General features: G+C 41.0%; 1 protein-coding gene across 1 annotated transcript in view; it reads right to left on the bottom strand.

Annotated features, from left to right (window-relative positions):
* Positions 1-20,402, bottom strand: part of LOC103374288 (ras-specific guanine nucleotide-releasing factor 1) — a 29,252-nt gene extending 8,850 nt beyond the window's left edge. The window contains exons 1-14 of the mRNA XM_008304355.1: positions 20,127-20,402; positions 14,813-14,919; positions 12,964-13,111; positions 12,083-12,175; positions 10,377-10,630; positions 10,170-10,249; positions 9,473-9,666; positions 8,128-8,237; positions 7,652-7,770; positions 4,157-4,317; positions 3,974-4,037; positions 2,718-2,860; positions 2,037-2,119; positions 1,231-1,479 (exon numbers count right to left, since the gene is read on the bottom strand). Of these exons, the coding sequence (XP_008302577.1) occupies positions 1,231-1,479; positions 2,037-2,119; positions 2,718-2,860; positions 3,974-4,037; positions 4,157-4,317; positions 7,652-7,770; positions 8,128-8,237; positions 9,473-9,666; positions 10,170-10,249; positions 10,377-10,630; positions 12,083-12,175; positions 12,964-13,111; positions 14,813-14,919; positions 20,127-20,402 (2,081 nt within the window). The remainder of the gene's footprint in view (positions 1-1,230; positions 1,480-2,036; positions 2,120-2,717; positions 2,861-3,973; positions 4,038-4,156; positions 4,318-7,651; positions 7,771-8,127; positions 8,238-9,472; positions 9,667-10,169; positions 10,250-10,376; positions 10,631-12,082; positions 12,176-12,963; positions 13,112-14,812; positions 14,920-20,126) is intronic.
* Positions 20,403-21,434: the final 1,032 nt, after the last annotated feature.

Genomic DNA, 21,434 nt, shown 5'->3' with positions numbered 1-21,434 from the left:
GAGGGAGGGAGGGAGAAGACGAGGAAAGAAGGAGAGGGTGGGGTCCTGCAGCAGAGTAAAGGGTTGCCATGGTGACAGCGCAGCGGAGAGAGGGATGGTCAGACTTGTGGAAAGAAAAATAAAAGTGAGAGAATGGAAAAGGGTAAGGAGAAGAATGAGAAAGGAGAGGAGGGGTTAGGGAGAGGTGGGTGGACGCAGGACCCAATTAACTGTGATGGCGGACAGAAGATGTGTTGGTGTGACCTCTCACTGCCTCCTCTCCAGTCCCTTCTCACCTGGACAGGATATGATAGCATGATGGGCTGCTTATAGACAGTCCACACGAGAGCAAAGACTAATTCAGACACCGGGGAAGTCCCACCTCTTCACTGCACCATTACAGCACCGTTGCTGCATCCTCAGGAGGAAAATATGTGGAAATCTTAAAACTTTGTTCCTTTTTTCAGTTGTCACAAGCTGCAGGGATCGACCTGGCAGCGAGGTGCTTGTAGGAGTTTAATGTAACAAAACACCGTAGCTCTGCTGTCTGAAGCTGTCCACTTAGAAGCTAACTGGGAATGTGCAGGAATAGATAAAATTATGGACACAACACATGAGAAGGTTGCTGGTACACAGCAGTGAAACAACACAATTAAAACAGTTTGAACTTATTCGCCTCTTTAAGTACTTCAGGTTAGATATGTGCAGGCCGCCTATTTCAGAGTATGTGAGGTGTTGATTTGATTCGATGCCATGAATTTCCAAATGGAGCTCTTGTGCATATTGAATAATCATGCACTGTCTTTGACCACAACAGCTCAGGTCTGGTCACAGTTTAGTTGGCTTCAAAAAGCAGTTATTTGGGGGGAAAAAAATACACGAATTTGCTTTCTTGTTAAGAGTAGGATGAGAAGACATCTGTCTGGCAAATATAAAGGTACACAGAAGACAGCTTTAAGGTTTAGCATAAAGATTTGAAACTCTCTGTCTGAAGGTAGCAACAAATGCTTACAAGCCTGTTATTAAAATGTGACAGATTGTTTTTTCAATCAGGTGTAGTTACTTGTTGAAGTCTTGCTATGACAATAAGTTTGTCAGACAGCATGCAGAGACTTCATTTTTTCTGTTGATTAAACAAAAAAATTATTTCAAATGCTAATTACAGTTAGTCTGGTTGGTCTATTTTCTTAGCTTTTTTATCTAACAGATGGATGTAAGTGGTATCTATGTCCTCGTGATCAGCTCACTCACCGTGCAGGGATGGCACTGATGGGCTTCTTGTAGATGGTGATGAGCTTGTCCAGCACCACGTCGGCGCTGGTGAAGACGCGGTAAGAGTGGAGGAAGGTGTTCAGGAAGTCGATGGAGAGGAAGCGCAGGTCGGTCAGCCTCTCCAACAAGCGCTCCACGCTGGCGTAGCGGATCTGCAGCACCTTGCAGGAGTTCATCATCTTGCTGAAGCGAATGTCGACATCGTCACAGTACAAGCTGGTGTCCGACCTGTGTTGGAGTTCAAGCGAGGTAAGGAATGTCACTCACAAGGATTTAGCTCCTCGTACTTATGAAGCACACATCTAGTTGGTATGCTTTACTGGTCATGTGTGGGTCAGAGAGACACAGCTCAGAGAACACAATAACGTCAGAATGAGTTGTGTAGCACAGTTTGACGAAAATGCATTCCAGCCACTGGAACATGCAAAGTATTGTAGGTAAGTATTGCATCAGAGAGTTGTACTCAATGGCCAACATTTTCTAGTAGAGGCTGTGTGCATTTTCACACAGAGCTTTAAGACTTGCTTTTTGTGCTAGCGTTAGCATTAGGTTTACATCAGTCTAAGGGGGCAAGGTTGTTGTGATGGTTAAGTTTGGAGCCTAGGGATATATATATGTATGTCATCGATTGTCCTCACAAGGGCAGAAGCACAAACATGTGAGTTTGTGTGCCCTTTGTTCATGAATCTTTCATGCATTTGTCATGTATTTATGTAATGACAATGCCAATCTGTGTGTGTGCATGTATAATGTATGTGCAGTGCTGCGTGGTGTCCGGCTCTCACTTAATCATCTGTGGCACGGTGACTTTACTGTTCTCCTCGAAGGCATTCATCATCAGGCCGTTACAGCGGATGTTGTCGATGCACTGCAAGGGAGGGAAACACGGCTCTCTGTGAGTATTGGGATGCAAGAATCCGAGCAAGTTCACAAACCTGAGGTACGTTTTCCACAATTGTTGTCCTGTATTAGACTCTCAGGGCTGACTGTTTAAAGTAAGTTCAGGACTGTTTCTTTTCATACAATATCAAGGTTAATGTTAGTTATTTGCAGTTGTAGCTCTTATTAGGGTCCGAGCACCCAAAAGGGTGCGAGGACCCTATTGGAATGGTAGGATTTTTTATTATTATTTATGGCAAAGAGACGCGTTTTTGAGGCCCTAAACATACTTGAAAACTCACCAAAATCGCTCAAAAATGGCCATTGAGTGGCTCGTAACTAGGCCGCACATGCTCTGATCTGCCCCAAACTCGACACACCGGATCAGAGTCCCGCCCAGAGCACATTTGCGCCACACTCCGACGTGCGGGAAGGCCGACAAGCGTAGGGCGAGGACCCATCAAATGCCGCTTGCGGCTTTAATTTTACGTGTTACCACTCCCTCATCTGTTGAGAGCTTAACCATGACAGTCTAAAGTAAAATCAGCATGATTGAGTCCTGCCTGAATACAGGTGGAGAGACTCACCTGGCTGATGTCACTTGTCCATGCCGACTTCTCCTGTCGGGATGATGCCACCAGGATAACGGTGTAAGGCTGGCTGTCTTTGGGCTCCACCATCACTTTAAAGTCCAGGTGCTCCGTGTCCTGGCCGCTCCGCTCCCCTTTGGCTGCAAGGCACAAATTCAACAAACTTTATTTAGACTTTGAATAGAAACCAACAGAATAAAAATGTACACACAGCAATCCTCAGCTACTATTATTTAATGTAACTTTGAAAGTTCCACGTGTATTTACAACTGTATTTTGTGGCGTGTATTAATAGACATTTGCGATCATTAAGGAGTTCTGTTTTTGGCAGTGCAGCTGCAATTTTTTGGATGGCCTTGCAGATATTCAGCACAGACGTTCTGCAGACTGTTTTGAGAGGTACAAAAATACAAATGTCGTGGTTAAATTATGTCAGTAAAGCTTTGTGTTTTCAGCTAAAGATCACTGATACTGACCACCATCTATTGCAAAAAAATTGCCTTCATGCTGTGTGAAAGCCTTCTTCTTCAGAAGATTAAATCCCTACATTCATCTGAAAGTAGCAGCAGATATGTTTTCCATCTGGAATTTCTAATTTCAATAGGGCTTGGCGAAACCAAAGCGCTATTATGCACAATGATGCTTTGTGCTTACCTTGATTAAGTCATGTGCAATAAAATCAGTCAACCAACAATTATGTCTGGAATTGTTTTGGTTAAATGTAATGTCAGTGAATCAAGATGGAATGCTTTAAAAGGAGAAAAAACACAGCACTGGTAAATATAATTTTTTGCAACAAAAGCACTCAGAAAAACAGCTTTGCTGATCAACTTTCTCACTTTTTGACACCCCTGATACAACAGTTAATGTGGGAGTGAAGAGGAACAGGTGGAAATGATGCAAGAACTGAGAATCAGGATAATATTACAGAAACACAAAGGAGTACCATTTCTTTATAAATTACACAAGCAAATTTCATCTCACCCTAGTTTTCTTATATATATCTGTGAAAATTAGGATGGTAAAGAGGGAAACATGCTTTGTACAGTTTTGATAATTCACTGGCTCTTACAACTCTCAGCAAGCAGGTTGCTGCAGTTTCTCTGTAAGATAATATTAAACAGATAATACGTATAGCAAAGATTTTAAACGCGACTTTACTTGATGTTTCAGCTACCACATACAGTACAGACTCAACAACCTCTACATATATATCAAGAAAACACATGAGTATATTGCACACTGTAACTTACACTCATCATCTGTGCCCTCCGGCTCCTCCATCAGAGTGCAGTCTATGAGAGACACCACTCCGTTCTGTGATGGGGTTAAAGGTCACATACAGCAAATCATCAAGCATGGCCCCTCAGGATGAGCTATTTTGCAGAAATATGTTATATGATGATATGATTGGGGGTAAAAAGATCCTGCTGTACCTTAGTGATGTGTAGTTTTCCTCCAGAGCCTCTGGTACAGATGATGAGATGCTTGGAAAAGAGGAAACACTGTCTCTCGCCTTCCTTCTTCAGAGACAACGAACCCAGTCGGCCTCTCGTGATCTTCCCTTTCTCACTCATTGGCACCTGGATTAGAGAACCTGTGGAGTCACGCACACACACACGTATTAAACACACTAGCAACACAGGCAATTTTTTCTCAGTGTTTCATAAACAGATCTTATAACTTTCTTTGAAAAGAGTATGAATGGACTTCTGGTGAAGCGTGAGGCATGATGGCTGCACGACACTGAGTGCTGACCCAATACCCTCCTTTTTCGAAGTTACTGTCTAACTGTCAAAAAACTGTCTAAATTCAACTTGAAGAATTAGCTGAAGCTTAACTGAAGACATGACTTCCAAAAAAGATACAACTTCGAACAAGAAACTGGATAACAAGCGACAGCAAGCTAATGATTCAGCCGATGAAGTGGCTATGCTAATCAAGCAAACAATGGCAACGGAGATGGAAACCTTGCAAGAAACCGTATGGAGGCTGAACTCCACTCTCTTAAAAAACAAGAAATTTTTAATGCATGTGAGAACAAAATTGATTGAATTCATAGCTATAAACAAAAATAGTGTCTCAGATATGACAGTGGTTTGGGCTTCCATCAAAGGTTTCCTATGAAATAATGCCATACAGTTTAGCTCCCATTTACATAAAACTTAGCTCCAAAAGATGTCTACCCTTGAAGAGCAATGTAAGGCACTGGAGAATGAAATTATTAGCAATTACACAGTCCTAAAAGAAAATGAGCTTAAAACAAAACAAGCAGAATTAAATGACTTATTGAGAAGCAGAGCTGAGTATATGATCCATATAACTAAACATAAGTACTATGCAGAGGGCAGCAAACCAAGCCGTCTTCTGGCACTTACCCTCAAACAGCAGGAAACCAAAAAGATCAATACTAGCGATTAAATGTACCCAACGCAGAGTTGTGTCTTCAACCAAGGAAATAAATGAGACTTTTCAAAAACATTTTAAAGAACTGTATACAAATAATGCGGGCCCTTCTGATGATGACTTCACAGAGTTTTTTCACGGACTAAATCTTCCAACATTGTCATTAGAGGACATCAAAACTTTAGATTGCCCGATTACTCTGAATGATCTAAGGCTGTCCAAAATACAAACTAGGGCCGTACGCCAGGTATAGATGGCATACCAGTGGAGCTCTACCTTGCATTTTGGGATATTCTGGGACCAATATGGTTGGACACACTAAATTATGCCACTGAGAATGGGGCCTTCCATCGAGACCTGAATACGGCCCTGATCACTGTTATACCAAAGCCTGGTAAGGACCCCTTAGAGTGTACCAATTACCACCCAATCTAAACGCCGACCTCAAGATATTTTCTAAGGTACTAGCTAGTAAACTTGAGTTATTAATTGGGAAAATAATCAGCCCAGATCAAACAGATCCACTATTGCACATACTGGGTGCAACTCAGTAAATTCCACCTGACTGTGGACTCCTGTTTCTAGATTTGGCATTTGATTGCCTCGAGTGGTCGTATCTCTAGAGGGTCTTAAAAGAATTCAAGTTTGGAGATAAATTCATCAATATGATCTAAACACTGTAAGCTAATCCTTCAGCTAGAATGTGTGTGGGAGGAAGCATCTCAGAAGTGTTTGATTTAAAACGCGGCACACGGCAAGGTGACCCATTGTCTCCTTTAATTTTTAATTTATCTACTGAACCGCTTGCAGAAATGATTAGAAACTCTCCTCAGTTGTCCGCTATTACAATTGGTTGAACTTCCCATTCAATCTCGCTGTACGCGGACGATGCATTAGTTTACTTGGCGAACGTGCAAGTTACCCTCCCATATGTCTTAAAAATACTGGACAAATTTGGATACCTTTCAGGATACAAAATTATTTATCAAAATCTGAAGGAGACATCAATAGATGGAGACACCTGCCAGGGTCAGTCCCAGCCCGTATTTCAGTCATCAAAATGAACATCTTACCCCGCGTTAACTTTACCAGCTCAGTGATCCCACTTGTGCCCCCAGCTGGATATTGGCAAAAACTTGACTCCCTATTGCAGCCTTATGTTTCAAGTGGAAGACGCCCCGACATAAAATGGTCAGTTCTTCCAAACAAAAAGACAGATGGAGGAATGGTATGTCCAAACTTTAAACTATATGACTGGGCTTTCATATTAAACAGCATCAGTTACTGGATTGAGGAGGTAAAAGTGTTTTCATGGAAAAACTTAGAACAAGAATTAATAGCATTAATAAGGGTAACGGGCTTTCTTCTTATAGACATGTCTACCAAGAAATGTGGCCTACACTTTGGTCCAATTATATCCTTTTTGTTAAAAGTGTTTAGCTCAGTAGAAAGGTTTCTAAAAGTTCAAAGTGTGTGGTGTAGTTCGTCACCACTGTGGAACAATAGCAACCTTTTATCTGGAGGGAAACCATTTACTAACAAAAATTGGGACGATAACGGTATTATTACTCTTCAAGATATTAACGGGTTTGATATAATCCCCACTTTTGAAGAACTTGTCTCTCGTTTTAACATTGACAATCACTCTCTTTTCTTTTACTTCAGAATAAGATCAGCCTGTAAAGCCTATGGGGTTCCCTGGGGGTCAGGCTTGAAGGACCATCCCATTTAATACTGGATATGCTCCAGGATGACTAGTATCCTATATCTACGATAAATTAAAGTCCCAGATATACAAGGCAACATCAGGAATGAAAGCTTGGGACAGGGACTTAACGGAATTAGGAAAAAAATTAAACTGGGATAGGATCTGGGCAAATACTACCAGTATCTCAAAAAATCCAAATCATCAGTACATACATTTTGCCATAGAGCATACTTAACACCAAGAATTAAACACCAGATGGGATTGGCCCCTCACCCATTTTGCTCCTTCTGCCCCCATGGAACTGTTGGCTCATTTATACATGTTGTATGGGAATGTTTGTCGGAGATGGTTATCAGAACTCTGACAGAACTAATGAAGGTACAGCTACCAAAGGACCCAGCTGTACATCTTCTAAATTGTTTCTGAGGTTTAAAGCTCAAATGTAACCAAAAGTTTGTCATACATTAAGTGCACATGTTGCAGTTGGAAATAAAAAAAATATTGATAAAAAAGAAAACTAAATGACACTCTCAGAGCCGTGCCTGTTGTATTGTTAGCAGATCTGTGCACGTAGTAGTCAAACACACAAAATGTTTCCCTCCACTGTAACTGTAAAATAATGTGAAATTAGTGTGTCAAACTTTAAACCTCCTAAAATAAAGGAGAAATTCATTTGTATGACAGTAGTGAGGGATTTCGTTCACATGCGGTTCAGAGTGTTTCATTCCTGGATGGTCAGTGAACCTAAAGGTCATTCAATAAACCAGTGACTGTAAAAATTAATGTCTTCTGTTCAGGGTGAGGGTTTGAAACTCACCTTGTCTAACGAATGTCTGGCTGGTGTCAAGCAGCACCTCACAGCCTTCTACGATCATCCGCTCGATGGCCAGGTTCTTCCGGATGTTCTCCGTCTCGCTAACCTCGTCATGCATGATTCTAAAAGGTCAATAAGCAACCATGATTTCACAGTTAAACGGTTAAAGCTGTATGCGCTTTTCTATTTTTTTCTTTTTTCTAATGGATTTCCCCAATTCTGTGTCATTTTGGTCCATCTTCACCTCACATGAACTTAGAGGACTGACCAGAAAGTTACACGGATATGACAGAAATCTCTGTGTAGCTCATGCTTCAAATGCAGCATTGGTGCTTTAGTGCCAGTCTTGTTTGTTTTTCTCATCTTTAAATCTTAGAATCAATGCTTCTAAGCTTATTTTATTATTTCGCTCCTTTGAGCTGTATCACACAGTGAAATTTACAAAACACATTCAACTTCTTGACTGACAACAGGTCTACCTGGAAAGCTCCTCCAGTTTTGACTTGGCGTAGTCCAAACTGTTTCTCTCCACGTGCTCATGGGGAGTGTGAGCCAGCAACTCATGCAATGTCAGGATGTAACGAGGGATCTGAGAGGGAAAAAGAGAAAGGAATGTGTTCTATTCGTGAAGTGAATTTTTGTATATAATGTACATTTCAAACTTTAAAGAGTCAAGAGATTTCAAGCTGTTCAGAAAGCAGTGTCAAGCCTCGTGACTCTAATGGCCTTGACATGCTAATTAGTTGGTCATAGGGACTGTCCAGCCTGAAAGAATGAAAGATCACGGTGGAATTTTATAAAATATATTGCTTCAACTATTACTTTTATTAACCAGAAAGCCAATGATTCACTTTTACCTGAAACAAAAAAATGTAATTAAACCAGCCATGAAGTATGTTATGTAATATACACAGCATCGTACAATCAAGTAAATTCCCAGACACACTGTATGTTATGGCTGGCTGTAGAGTCTTTTCTGTGGTAATGGTACAGTCCAACCACAAGTGCAAAACACAGAATTTGAAAGTTAAAATAATGACTTTTTTTTTTTTTTTTTTCCTAAATTCTGTATATTCTGAAGCATCAACCAAAACCTAAACAATAAAAAAATAACATGAAACATATAAAAAACTGATAATAAAGATTTAACTCCATTTTGTCACTTGATTTATTTTAGTGGTGCAAGTTGAACAATGACTTGCGAACAGCATTATTATTGTGCTTGTGGTGTCGCTTTGAAAACCTCAGTCTTTGTTTCATGTGAGTGACAAAAGTCAACAACTGTTGCTGCTTCTAGTGGAGACAAATGTAATCTCATTACTGAAGTTTAGGAAACATAGACTGGACAAGTTGTTCATTCCAACACATCACATCTAAAGTGACATTTCACAATGAGCAGACTCTTAGAAACATGAAACTCAAAGTTTCAAGTTCCGTTACTGCTGCATTATTAATCTGATTACGAATACACAGTGTGATTTTGACACAACACAGTTATGAGCCATTTTGTGCAATAGTTTAACTGTGGTAGAAGTCAGAAAATGGAAAAATAAAAAGCTGCACTAGTTCCCTCAGATGTATTACAACACCAACACATGTTGGTGTTTTGCTACAAGTTTCTTCATTCATCGTAGTACGTCATCAAAGTTAGTCAGAGTACAATACCTTGAGTTTTTTAAATAAATAGTAGGAATTTTAAGGCAGTTGATTTACAAGTTTGAACAGAAAACCATGTAAATTACAGACCAACAACTACTTGATTAAACTGTGTTTGAATTATGCAACATTCCTGCAGTCGTCTGCGCTGGAACCCTGGAGTCGTACCTGAAACATGGGGTAAGTGAGGAACGTCTCCAGCGTCCTCTCCTCACAGTCGGGCTTGGCCTCGTACTGCTTCAGCAGCTTGTCAAAGTCTCGGTTCTGCTTGCAGTGGGCCAGGATCTGCAGGCTGTACTGGTGGTTCCTCACAAACTCTTGGTAGATGTTCAACATGGGCAGCAAGATGTCAAACAGGTCAGCTGGAAAGAGAGGCAGCAACATTAGTGAACATTAGTACGTTTTGTGTGTGTTAAACATAAAATAGTTCACACAGATTGCACATAAAGACTCAAAAAAGACAAAAAACAAATGAAAGAAAAGTCAGGTGATCTCTATTTGTGAAACTATCTACAAATACATACATTTAGAAAGTGGGGATTTATTTGATATCTGTTAAATCATTAGGTCCTTGTTTTGAAAAAATGACTGTTTTAACTGTTCTCAGTGAGAATTATCAGTAATAATGACACCATCTGTGAAGGAACCTTTGCTATACATAATAAGTGTGAGAGCCACAAACACAATCTCTGTAATATGGTGTCATAAAACGTAGTGGTACTGGAGATATCTAAAATCAAGTCCAGAATGAATTGATTAAATTAGCTGAAATATCATTTGGGTGAACTGACCCTTTAACAAATCCAATTATAATCAAGTCTGCTCTTGAATTGTGTTGGTGACTGGTGGGATCTGTATGTCTTACCGAGCACCAGTGTCGGCCAGCTGGCTATCCTGGCCTTCAGGCCCTGGTAGAAGATCTGGTGGAGGAACATGATGGTCTCACTAATGAAACAAATAAGCAAAATGGTGGTCATGAGCTCCTGTTTCTATTTCTCCCGTTCATAAGTGTTCCACAGCTCGCGCTGCGCTGAGTCACACCACTGTCACAAGCAGTCGGACCAGCAGCTACCTGTTGAGGAAGATGCTGCTGACGTCGTCGTGGGTGATGGGGGGCTTCTTAGAGCTGGCGGCCATGCGGAGCGGCCGCAGGAAGTTGTTGACCAGGATGTGGAGCTGCTGGACGTATTCGGCCTCGGCCTCCAGCATGCTGAATACCACCTGGTTCCTCTTCCTCATGCTCTCAGCGTGGGGTGAGCGGATGTAGTCCTGGATGATGGTTTTCCACTTCCTGCGGCAAATCCAGCCTCTCAGGAAACTCTGGACCTGTGACAAAAAAAATGTTTAGCACACAAAGGCTAAGTATGCATGATTTATTACAAGTTGAAATTTAAAATAGAAAGAATCAACACGTTTCTTTAACTTTCCGACAATCCATGAACTAATCATCTGTGATGCGCAGCTCGTTTGGCAAAATTACCTAAATCAAAGCTTGAAATCACGACTTTACATCAAAGTAACTTTATTTTGTGTTATGCCACATTTAAAAATTCACAAAAACTAAACTGTTTGATTCTGTTAAAAACAAAAATAACCTGCATTCCTCAGCACAACCAACAGTCATGACAGAAAATTCACTAATAACAATAATAATAACAATAACAATAATAAATGCCTCCACTTCTGTAACTCCCTTCATCTTTGCATCTTTCTAGTCACGTTTGTTTTTTTTTGTCCACAAATTTAGGGATTTGTTGAACTGTAGGTGGCCACTAGTGCACCAAGCAGCAGGCGGACAATTCAGATCAGCACCTAGCATTTAAAAATTCTACAACACGTATCAGCTTAAGAACCAGATGACACAAGTTGACTTCAGGACTTGGTGGAGACCAAAAACTGGGCAAAAAGTAAAACAAACATTGGACTTTCAATTTGCTTATATTACTTATAACTCAGCTGAATGTAAAAACGTGAAGTAATATTTTTCTTTTTGCAGCCTGTTTCTGAAAATTGCAAGTTCAGTCTTTTCCAACTTGACAATAAGTTAAAGCTAGCTCTGATAGCATCACAATTAGCAGAGTTTATTTTGGCCTTTTGGGGGCAGTACAGCAAGTGACAGCACTACCATCACATTACATAACAAATCTTGCTTTGGAGAATCTTCAGGCTGTTCTGTTGGTTTAGACATCCTGCAAACACCAGTATTTATTTGAAGTCATGTTTCTACCGATGTGACAAATGTCAGTCAAGTTTTCACTCTCCTGCAAAACACTTGGGTTTTTCTTAAATGCTGCTTTGGGCTGTCTTTAATGGTTGGAAGTAACGACTACTGAGACCGAACCGGACCAGTTAGTTGAGAGCTGGATAACCAAAACAATGAGTTAAAAGACAATAAAACACCGAGTGGAGCTGAGAGAAAGTGACTGATCCTAAACTCTCCAGCTTTTTTAGGATCAGTCAGTCGCTTCAGTAGAGCTGCAGACAGAAGCAAACCCGTGGTTGTAGTGAATGAGGTGCTCCCTGCTGTAAATGGAAGTGTGAGCTTCCCTGAATAAATGAAGATTAAAAATAAAACCTGCAGGTGCCAGAGATGATGTAGCTTTTAAAAAACCTGTCTCAGATACTACACATATCCCTGCTGAAGCAGATCTTTTCCTAAACCCCCCAATCCCGTTTCCCTGTTTGCATTACTTTGGTTTTCTGAATTAAAAAGAACAACAACGATGAGGTGGGTATTCCCCTTTAAAACTGCGCAGCAACAGAGCAAGCACATCTTACCTTTTTGATCTTTTTGATCTCTGTATCATCCTCACTGGGTGGCACCTCTGGATTTGACTGGATCTTCTCATTGTCCTTCAGCAGTCCAGCGATCTGAAATTCAACACAGCCAGTGTGGGACCAACTCAGTGGACTAATATGACACACTGTATACAATCAAAATCATGTTCCTGATCATGGCCATTTCATATTCTCTCACTCCACTGCATGTTTTATTATGATTATTAATGTCTTTTACAAATGTTCTAAATTGTTTTTTGTTGTTGTTGTTCAACTTTGTTATCATCCATTAGCTGCTTCAAAGAATTCATACGTGCAGAAACTGTACCAGCCACATCAAAATGTCACTTATTGTATTTTATTCAAGCCTGTTACATTTACTCCCATTATACGCAGCATCTGAATAGGAAAATAATGGACTGAAATTAGACAAAGCAACCCAAAGTCCATTACTAGTATGCACTGAAGCCATGAAAAGTGAGACAGTAGATGAGCTGGTGCAGACTGCGCTATCATGTACAACACAAGCTGATTCATGCATATTGAAAACATTCAATTCAATTGAAGCTGGCCATTAGCACATTAAAGAGAGGTGCATTTGATCTAGTTTAGACTGAATAATTAGGATACAAAACACTCAACAGTATTGCTGAGTTTCTAACAGAGACGTCCTGCGAGCTGCAACGTTCACCGTGAACTCACAGCGTTATGATTTTGGAATCTGGATCGTGACCTTTGTCCTGTGACCACTTTCTGTCTTTATCCTCTATGTCTGAATACTTTTCCTGTCATTGTTCCTCTCTCCATCTCCGCTGTGTACCATAAAATAAAACCAAACACACACACAGGTATTACTAGCATGAAATTTCAAGGCGAGTTACCTCTGATTTTAGCCGCTCTATCTCGATTTCCCCATCCTCTATCTGTTGTCGAAGTTGCTTGGCAACCGTTTTCTCCGTCTCCACTATTTGGAGTAGATGAAGATACTTCTGCATGAGGGTCTCATGCTCTGTAGCCAGGTTCCTGTAACTATCCAGATACACACGCACAGACATTGTAAGGGCCTCATTAACGCACCTTTCATGGACCCTCCATACGTTTATCAAAGCACAAGCAGACCTCTGATCAGCATACGTTTGAACCACAGACCTTACGTCCACACAGAGTGCAGTGCGCTTACGCAACCAATTCTTTAAATACTTGGAGGCTTAGCACACCGTGTTTAAAAGCTGCTTCGGCATGAGCAATAATTCTGTACGTTACCCAGTTCAACACTTTATGCTCGTGCAATGCGAGGCTTTAAATCAGTGCAGTTGATTCCTTGCAGCTTGTGGACCTCAGGCCTCAAAATCTCAATGTCTCCAGAAATGTTCAAAAAGCAGTTTAAATTCACAAACTGTTACAAGAATATAAGTAGTGAAAAGAAAGAAGCCATTGAAATCATGTAGCATCCAGATATCAGAAAAAAAAATAAAAAATCTCCATGAAGTTATGTAAACACAGGTCTGCATTGGCCTGCTGGGCATTACAATATTACAGGCCAACTTAGTCCTGTACATTAAGTGCTGCTGCCTTTACTGAGCTCTAATCAATATAATCTTCAATGAGCCCAATCAATTGACCTTTTGCCGTACAAATGCACACTGCTGACATTTAGAGTGACGGCATCGCTTGGCTTCCATGACCCTCTTTTGTTCCTGAATCTTAAAGGGGGCATTTCACTCATTATAAATGTGAAGACTCTATAAATCAATGATCAATATCAATAATACCCATTTTGTTTTAGTTATTTATATACAGTTTGGTTTTTTTTTTTCCCATTTGTGCCTGAAAAAAAGCGTGTGAAGAATATATTATTGATTGAAATGTTGCACTGGAGACAATTCCAGTAATCTATCTTGTGAAGTTCTCTCATATTGGAAAGAATTTTCTGAGCCATAAGGACACACATGATGCTGATTGTCCATCAGGCTGTGGATAAAGTTTCATATTAATTGAACTCTGACCTCAAATTTTGACCTACACAATATGCATCTAATGGGATTCCTGGCAGGAAGTTATAGAGAAAATGTGGACAAGTTTATTTGTAATTCTGGTTGCTTGAAATGAAAGCGTTATAGTGCACATCTTAGCATCCCATTCGCTGGATGAGGCTGCTCTGAAGTGTGCACACTAACTTGCACAAACCAGGAATATCAACGCAGAAATATCTATTTTCTTGCTAAAATATTAAATAGATTGCAGTAAAAAAAATAATTAAAAATGGTATATGACAGCATATTTCAGCTGTACTTGTTGTTTATTGTGTGTTATTGATGTTAGCATGTAGCTCAAAGTAAATGCTACGATCACAGCATCACAAAGTCGCGAGCAGTGCTTTGATTCTTGTTAAGATTCTTTTCTTTGCATTTTTAATCATCAGGCTACAAGACGTCCTGTAAATGACCATTTTCATGTTGTTGTGGAAACCTTGTATCTCCAGTTCTGGTGAATTATATTCTAATCTGTGGTCAATAAATGTTTCAACCCCATTTCAATTTCATTTCGTGTGTTCTTCAAAAATTACAGCTGCAAGAAGGTTTTCACATAACCCCTATTAGGTAAAATGTCGGTCACCAATTGATTAAATTCAGTGATGCTGCACATGTAAGCTGCACTTCTCGACCAGATCTTGGCCTTCAGAACAGCTGATGGTGTGCATGTAGGTGAGAGGTCATGTGTGAGCGGTACCTGGCCTGTGTGATGGCAGCCACCCACTCATCGCAGTCCTTGACGTCCTCTGTGCGCAGCTCCAAAGCCTTCTGGTTGTCATGATTGAATGTGACGGTGAAGTAATACTAGAAAACAAAAGCAGAGAGGGAGAGAGAGAGAGAGGCACAAGTGTTTGTTCAGCATATAATGAGATATCAGAATGTATTAGAAGTGGAACAAGAAAGAAAGAACCTCACGCTATGATCATCGCTGACTAATTATTCCTTAAACCCACATTTGGTTGAAATTGAAGTTCCATGTATAAATGCGTGCACTGACGTGTGTGTGAATGAGAGGGAGAGAGATCCTCAGGGGAAAGTCTTGAGAGATTCATTATAAAGCCTCTGTGCATTCTGTCTGTAACCTGGCAACTCACCTCTGAATTGGCCGAAGCCTGTCGACTGACGCCATGTTTTTTGTTTAGTTTAGTTTTTGCTTTGTTCTGGTGATTTGGCTGCGTTTTAACGACACAGACACCTATGAGTCCTCAGCCCTTTTCTACTCTCTCACCAATTATCTCCGCTGACCTTACAGCCTTAAAGGTTCAGTTATGGCAATTATGACAAATTCATGTGGAATTGTTTTCTAATAGGCTTATGAGATTAGAAAATCCTTCAAATCAACAGAGTGGTGGTCACTGCACTATTAGTGCGGGCAGCCTGTTTGTAGTAGAAACGCATCAAATTATATAACACTGATGCATTGTAAATAGACCCCCACAAATCCAATATATTGGATTTTTTTATCCCTCCCAAATGCCAAGAGCAAATCATTTGTGAAGAGGAGTAATGTTCCATATTTCCTGATGAGCAGCAGAACGGGCCTTTGTCAATAATGTGCTTCCCATCTCTCGCATCCTGTGAGCTGGTGTGTCAAGCCTTTTAGGCGGCTATATTTAACTCCACGTCACTACACTTTTTTTTTTTTTTTTTTGCCACAGATACAATATCTGTTGGTAAGTGAGACAACATAGCTTGTAGGAAGTCATTGTTTAAAACCTGTGAACAGAAACAATTGCATTTAATCTGGACTTGAGAAAAGGACAAACGATAACACTTATGTAAAGATAATGATGGAGGCAACCTCCAGTTAATACACCTCAGAATCATTTCATCTTCCTTCAAGCCTTTCTCAATCAAATTAGACTTTTAAAAGCGCTTCACTTTGACTACTAAAACATCTTAATGTTAGACATAGCTGCAGCAGTAAAGCGTGCAATGAGGAGGTAGAGCCAGTGTCAGCAAAACACCAGAGTTATGTACACATGGAAATGTTTGTTGCATAACTTGAACTACTTTCAGTAAGCTAAAAGTGTAACTGGTCTAAATTAAACTTAAATAATTAAATAAGAAAAAATGAATTAACACTCCCATTGACACTCCACACATTTGAAATGTGTGGAGCCCACTTGTTCTGGTGTTGTCTTTTAGAGCCTCTGTTCTGGGTGCAGATTATTTCAGTTGCTTCAAACTGGCCACAGTCGTGCTGTTTATATAAATAGAAAAAAAAAGAAAAGGTTTATTGTGTAACCTACATTTCAAGATTATACTATGAATTCAGCCCAGTGATCACATGTGGATACTGATAATATACTGCTGCAGATGTATTAGTCTTAAATGAAATAAATAACGAAGGGGGGGGGGACAAAAAAAAGAAAACACGCAGCCGACACAAACGCCGCCACCTGAGACGACCCACCGCCCGTTTCTCATATGCCCAGATTTGCTGTACTTGCTAAATGGAGCACAATGCCAAGGCATGTTGTTGCACATTTTGTTGGCCCCTTCAAATGTACTTTTTCAGATGCAAATAGGGGTTGCCATAGTAACTGTGGGCTTAAACGTAGCTCGCCTTCTAAATGGGGAATAAGAACATTTAAAAAGTAGAACACTCCAAAGAATACAATGAGAACGGCGAGATAGACGGAGAGGGGAGGGAGAGAAAGATCTTTTGCCTTTTTTTGAGGAGTGAGGGCTATAAAAAGCTGCTGTAGCCCTGCAAGGTGGCAGTTGGCTTGGCATCTATTCGCTGCATTGTCCCTCTCCCTGTCACACACAGATAAGATCCAGCACTCTCCTGGCCATTCCTCCTGTAGCTCTGACACACACACACAGTCGGTGACACACAGCACACAAGCCTTGAACCAAAAAAACAAGCAAAAAAATAAATAAAAAAATCTGCCGTAATCCGAACATGTAACAGGTTTAATGTCAGGAATGTACAGTAGCATTGCCTCTGACGACCTCTGCAGTCTGCTCATTGACTCAGGTGTCAGTCTTTGTTTTTTCCAGAGTGGGAGAAAGTAAAAAGGAAATCTGTATGCCCTCAGACACCTGGAGCATTGATTGCTCTTTCTGTCCTCATTTCACCTTTTCTGTGGAGCCGCTCAGTTTTATAGATCGACATTGGCGTATGCGGGAGGACACAGTTAGGCAGACTTCGAGGCATGCACGCAAGATGAGATGAGTCCCACAAGATGCACAGGTGTGGACACATACGGGCGCGATTGATTGCACGCTGCAAAGTGTGCAGCTCGCACACACGGAGAACAAGTATCAGTGCAAAATATTTTTACATATGTGTGCACGTTTAATAAACCGGTTTAAAAAAAAATTGCACAAATGACACAAAACTGAGAGAATTTATTCCTGACACATATTATATAAAGGGACACGTGCTGAACAGAAGACTGTGTTATGCTAATTGAAGGCTTTCAAATTCAATTAATTCACTGCTGAAATAAATTCACTGGAGCAGTCTGCATGAACAGCTGTCACCGTAGATGTCACTCAGTTCCCATTTCATCCGCAGAACAGAGCATGCCTCTTGTCCTGACATGGTTTTAAGAAAATGGGCTCAAAAGTGAACAAAGTTAAACACCCCATGAGACCGACCAACAAGTCCTCAAAGAAAGACTGGATGTCAGCGTCTTGTAAAAAAAACACCTCCAAAAATGACTAGTCAGAGCTTTATCTTGGCTAATGTCAGCTTAATTGAGGCTTCTTGATTACCAATGATTGTCCAGAAGGCATGTTTAAACAAACAACCAAGTGTTTTTGTACCGTTTGTGTGACAAATCTGTCCTGATGTTTTTGTAATCTGATGGTTACATAAAACAAACTTAAATGTCTGAGTTCTGCTGGCACATCTGTGCAGCGCTCAGTGACACTGATACTAATCCTGACAGCTCTGTCCACAAAGAGCAGAGGGCAAGCGTTTGAAGAGCATGTGGCAGCAGAGTTCAGCACCATGGACAGCGACACCAGGTACATCCAGTCGCTGTTCAAGTCAGAGATCAGAGATTTGCTTCCATCCTTCTCTTGTCCTCCTCAGAGGTTATACAATTAAAAAAAATAAAATAAAAAAATACAAATGTTGCAACAGAGGAGTGTGATCCAAAACTACTTGTACAATGTTTATCAGAGAGAAGTTGCATAATTCAACAGATTTTCTTTGAGGCTGGGTGAAAGTGAAAATTGAGTCCAATAGCGTGGCATCAGAATACAAATATGATCAAATGTTTCCAGAGTGGCTTCATCAGTGTTTTTGAGCAGAGAGGTTTCTCAGCTGTTTTAGTGATCTGAAATAAGATCTGCTAAAAACATGAGGCATAATTAACCAACACAGCACATGGAACATACAGAAAATGCTGAACATTTATCTTACCAAAATGTTAGGATTTGGGGGGATTTTGGACAAGAAAACTGAAGACATGTTTCTTTTCTTTTATTGCTGTTTATTCATGAGATTCTTAAGACTTAAAGTGGATTTTTATAAATGACTAAAGCCATATTTTTGCTGCTGTGTGAGCTGATCAATCGTGTTTTGGAGGTATTTTATACTCCAAGGGGCAGCAGCCTTATGGACAAAGTCCCAATCCTGAAGCCTCATTTCCAGTCCAGCCACCCTGATGGAATGGATGAAATGTCCAACAGGATATATGCAAAAGATAAAAACACTCCAATGCAAGGATACGAGCATGGCGTGTGCAAGTTTGCAATAATAAGCTGTTGTCTTTGATTCTAGATGGAGTGTAAACAACTGGCAGTTCGTCCTGATCTAAGATTATCATTACTGGAGAGATAAAAAAATGACCCGTCACTCTGTCTTGTAACTCCAGTGGTCTATTCCCTGTGCTGCAGGGGAAAGCAGAAGAGACTGCAGCTGGCAGAGCAGATTTCAGAAGGTGACTGCAGTCATAGCTCACAGCAGCTTGACCACTTCTCTGGCTCTTAAATGCTTTTATGCCACAATGTTTAGTTCTGTCAGCAGCTGCCTTCCTAACCCCTCCAACCGCTTTCATCGGAGGCCACTGTGCTTTCACTGAGATTATTTCTGACTGTGTCGCTGGCATTAAAAAACACACACACACGCACACACACACACACACACACACAGTGGAAATTGTTTAGCCCTCACACATGATAATCCATGGCACTAAATGCCGGAGGAATTAAAACGAATGGAGTGGGGTGGGGGGGTGTAGTGAGAAACAAAAGCATGACTGGGACATCGTTTTGGTTTTCATTCATTTTCATTCATGGCTGTCGTTAACAACCCATGATAATGAGAGAGCTATCAAATGAACCCAGCCACTATAAACCGGGGAGACACAGTTGCCAAGGTAGGATGCTATTAATATCAAGACAAGGAATTAAATCAATACGTCAAAACGACAGGGAAGGGGCAGCTCTCCTCCGCAAGATGGCAACCTACAAAGTTTGGATGCAGTTTAAGTTTACTCCTTATATATATATACGTGTGTGTGTGCTGCATTACCTGGATGTTGTCTAAAAATACAGTGCGTTATATATAATTGTGATGAATAGAAACTATCATGATGGATGTATGTGGAATAGTTTGCAAAGTTTGCACAGAGAATTGCATTAATCCTGCTAACTTTGAGCCTCTGTGATTTATATATATATATAGATAGATATATTACGCATTTAGTGAGTTCCCTTTGCAGCAGCCTGTGAGGCTATTTTAGTGCAGAATCAAGACAATCAATCAGTTTGGATGACGCTATTACGTAACTCTGGACGTCAAGTGAACTATATTGCAAAAGCATCAGTGGGAACATGTTGATAAATGCACATATGTGTTCTGCTGCGTCTACAAGACACAAGCTCCCCTCATAAATGGCGTTTTAACGCAGAGCCAAAGTGATGAGTTTCAAAGAGCAGCACAACAAGCGGCGGCGCTCCGTGCGTCCCCGCTCACTGAGAGCGATTACCTTGACAGTGTCAGTCAGTCAGACTTAAGGGAGCTCCCCGTGCGATCGATATCTTACCTGCTTCTCTAAGCATTCCTTCGCGGACAGAGACGGTTTGGGTGACGGCGCCCTGTCACAAACAGATCCCTCCAACAGGTACAGTCCGGAGGGGCGTGAGCTGGAGTCGTTTTCGAAATAAAACAGCATATTCTGCAACAAAGCGAACCACTTTGAATGCCATTTTGTGTTGTCTGAGCTCTTCTTACTCAAGCAACCTCGCCTCGTCCCATCCTTCTTCGCCAAAAGAGCCAGATAGGTGATATGGCCATCATTGAGTCTCATCCCCTTCTGCATTTTGGCTGAAAAGGATCTGCGGGGATGCCTGCGGATTCTTACATGTTCTTCATCTCAGCACGTCCGAAACACAGTCAGACTTGGTGGGCAGCAGCCCACTCCTGCGTGCCCATCACCACTTGCTACACTGTGATGTTTGCAACGGTGAAAGCGAACGCAGAAGAAGAAAACGATGCGCGTCAAGAGTCGCCGTTTACGCATTCGACTGCGCTAATGTGTCCACGCTGCGAGCAGCATACTACAGCAGCCCCGACTCTCACAAGCCTTGCTCATGAGCCCGATCGCTCATGATGAGGACCGAAGGCTTCGCGTGCACAGCCCACACAGGCGTGAGTGCGCGCACACACACTTGAGCATCCTGCAGTCACGTGACATGTCCCCGTAGCAGCAGCAGCAGCAGATTTCAGCACCTTGGACAGAAACTCTGAGGAGAGACACGGAGGGAGAGAGAGAGAGAGACGCAGCCTCATCATGTGGATCATCTGCAGGGATGATCCACATGATGAGGCTGCGAGAACCATTCTGCTTCGGCAGTTTATAAACGGATGCAATTTACACGCAAATTCCAAGAGAGGAGCGCGTTTTTTCTCATAATTTCAACCCTATGTGGAAAGAGTCCTCAATGAAAGCCAGCGTGAGGAATCAAGAAAAAACCCCACAGCAACACTTAAACCCTCTCCTAAAGATCTGCTTCAATTCCTCACAGTGTGTTTAATATATCAGGAAAAACTAAAGGACAGTTAGTAAGAGAAGCTACAACATGTTTCCTTTAAACTGAGTCAGAGAATCAGTCTGTTGCTATCAGTGTTATTGATTTAAAAGGTATTTAATTTGAATCCATCCTTTGATTATCCCAAAGGAAACTGATTTGCACTGTGAGCAGCTTGACATACAACTACTGTCAATAATAAAACACACTTTTTTCAAACTGTATCTTTTCAAAACAATTTGCTGTTACTTTACAGATTTTCTCTATTTTGTTAAAATGCAGATAATAACTTTTAACTTTTAAGTCACAGAAAAAAAATACTG

Source organism: Stegastes partitus, unplaced genomic scaffold, assembly GCF_000690725.1.
Source record: "Stegastes partitus isolate 25-593 unplaced genomic scaffold, Stegastes_partitus-1.0.2 Scaffold2199, whole genome shotgun sequence".
In the NCBI taxonomy this organism is placed as follows: Eukaryota; Metazoa; Chordata; class Actinopteri; family Pomacentridae; genus Stegastes; species Stegastes partitus.
Note: the sequence above shows the minus strand (reverse complement) of the source record. Positions and strands in the feature narration are given on the sequence as shown.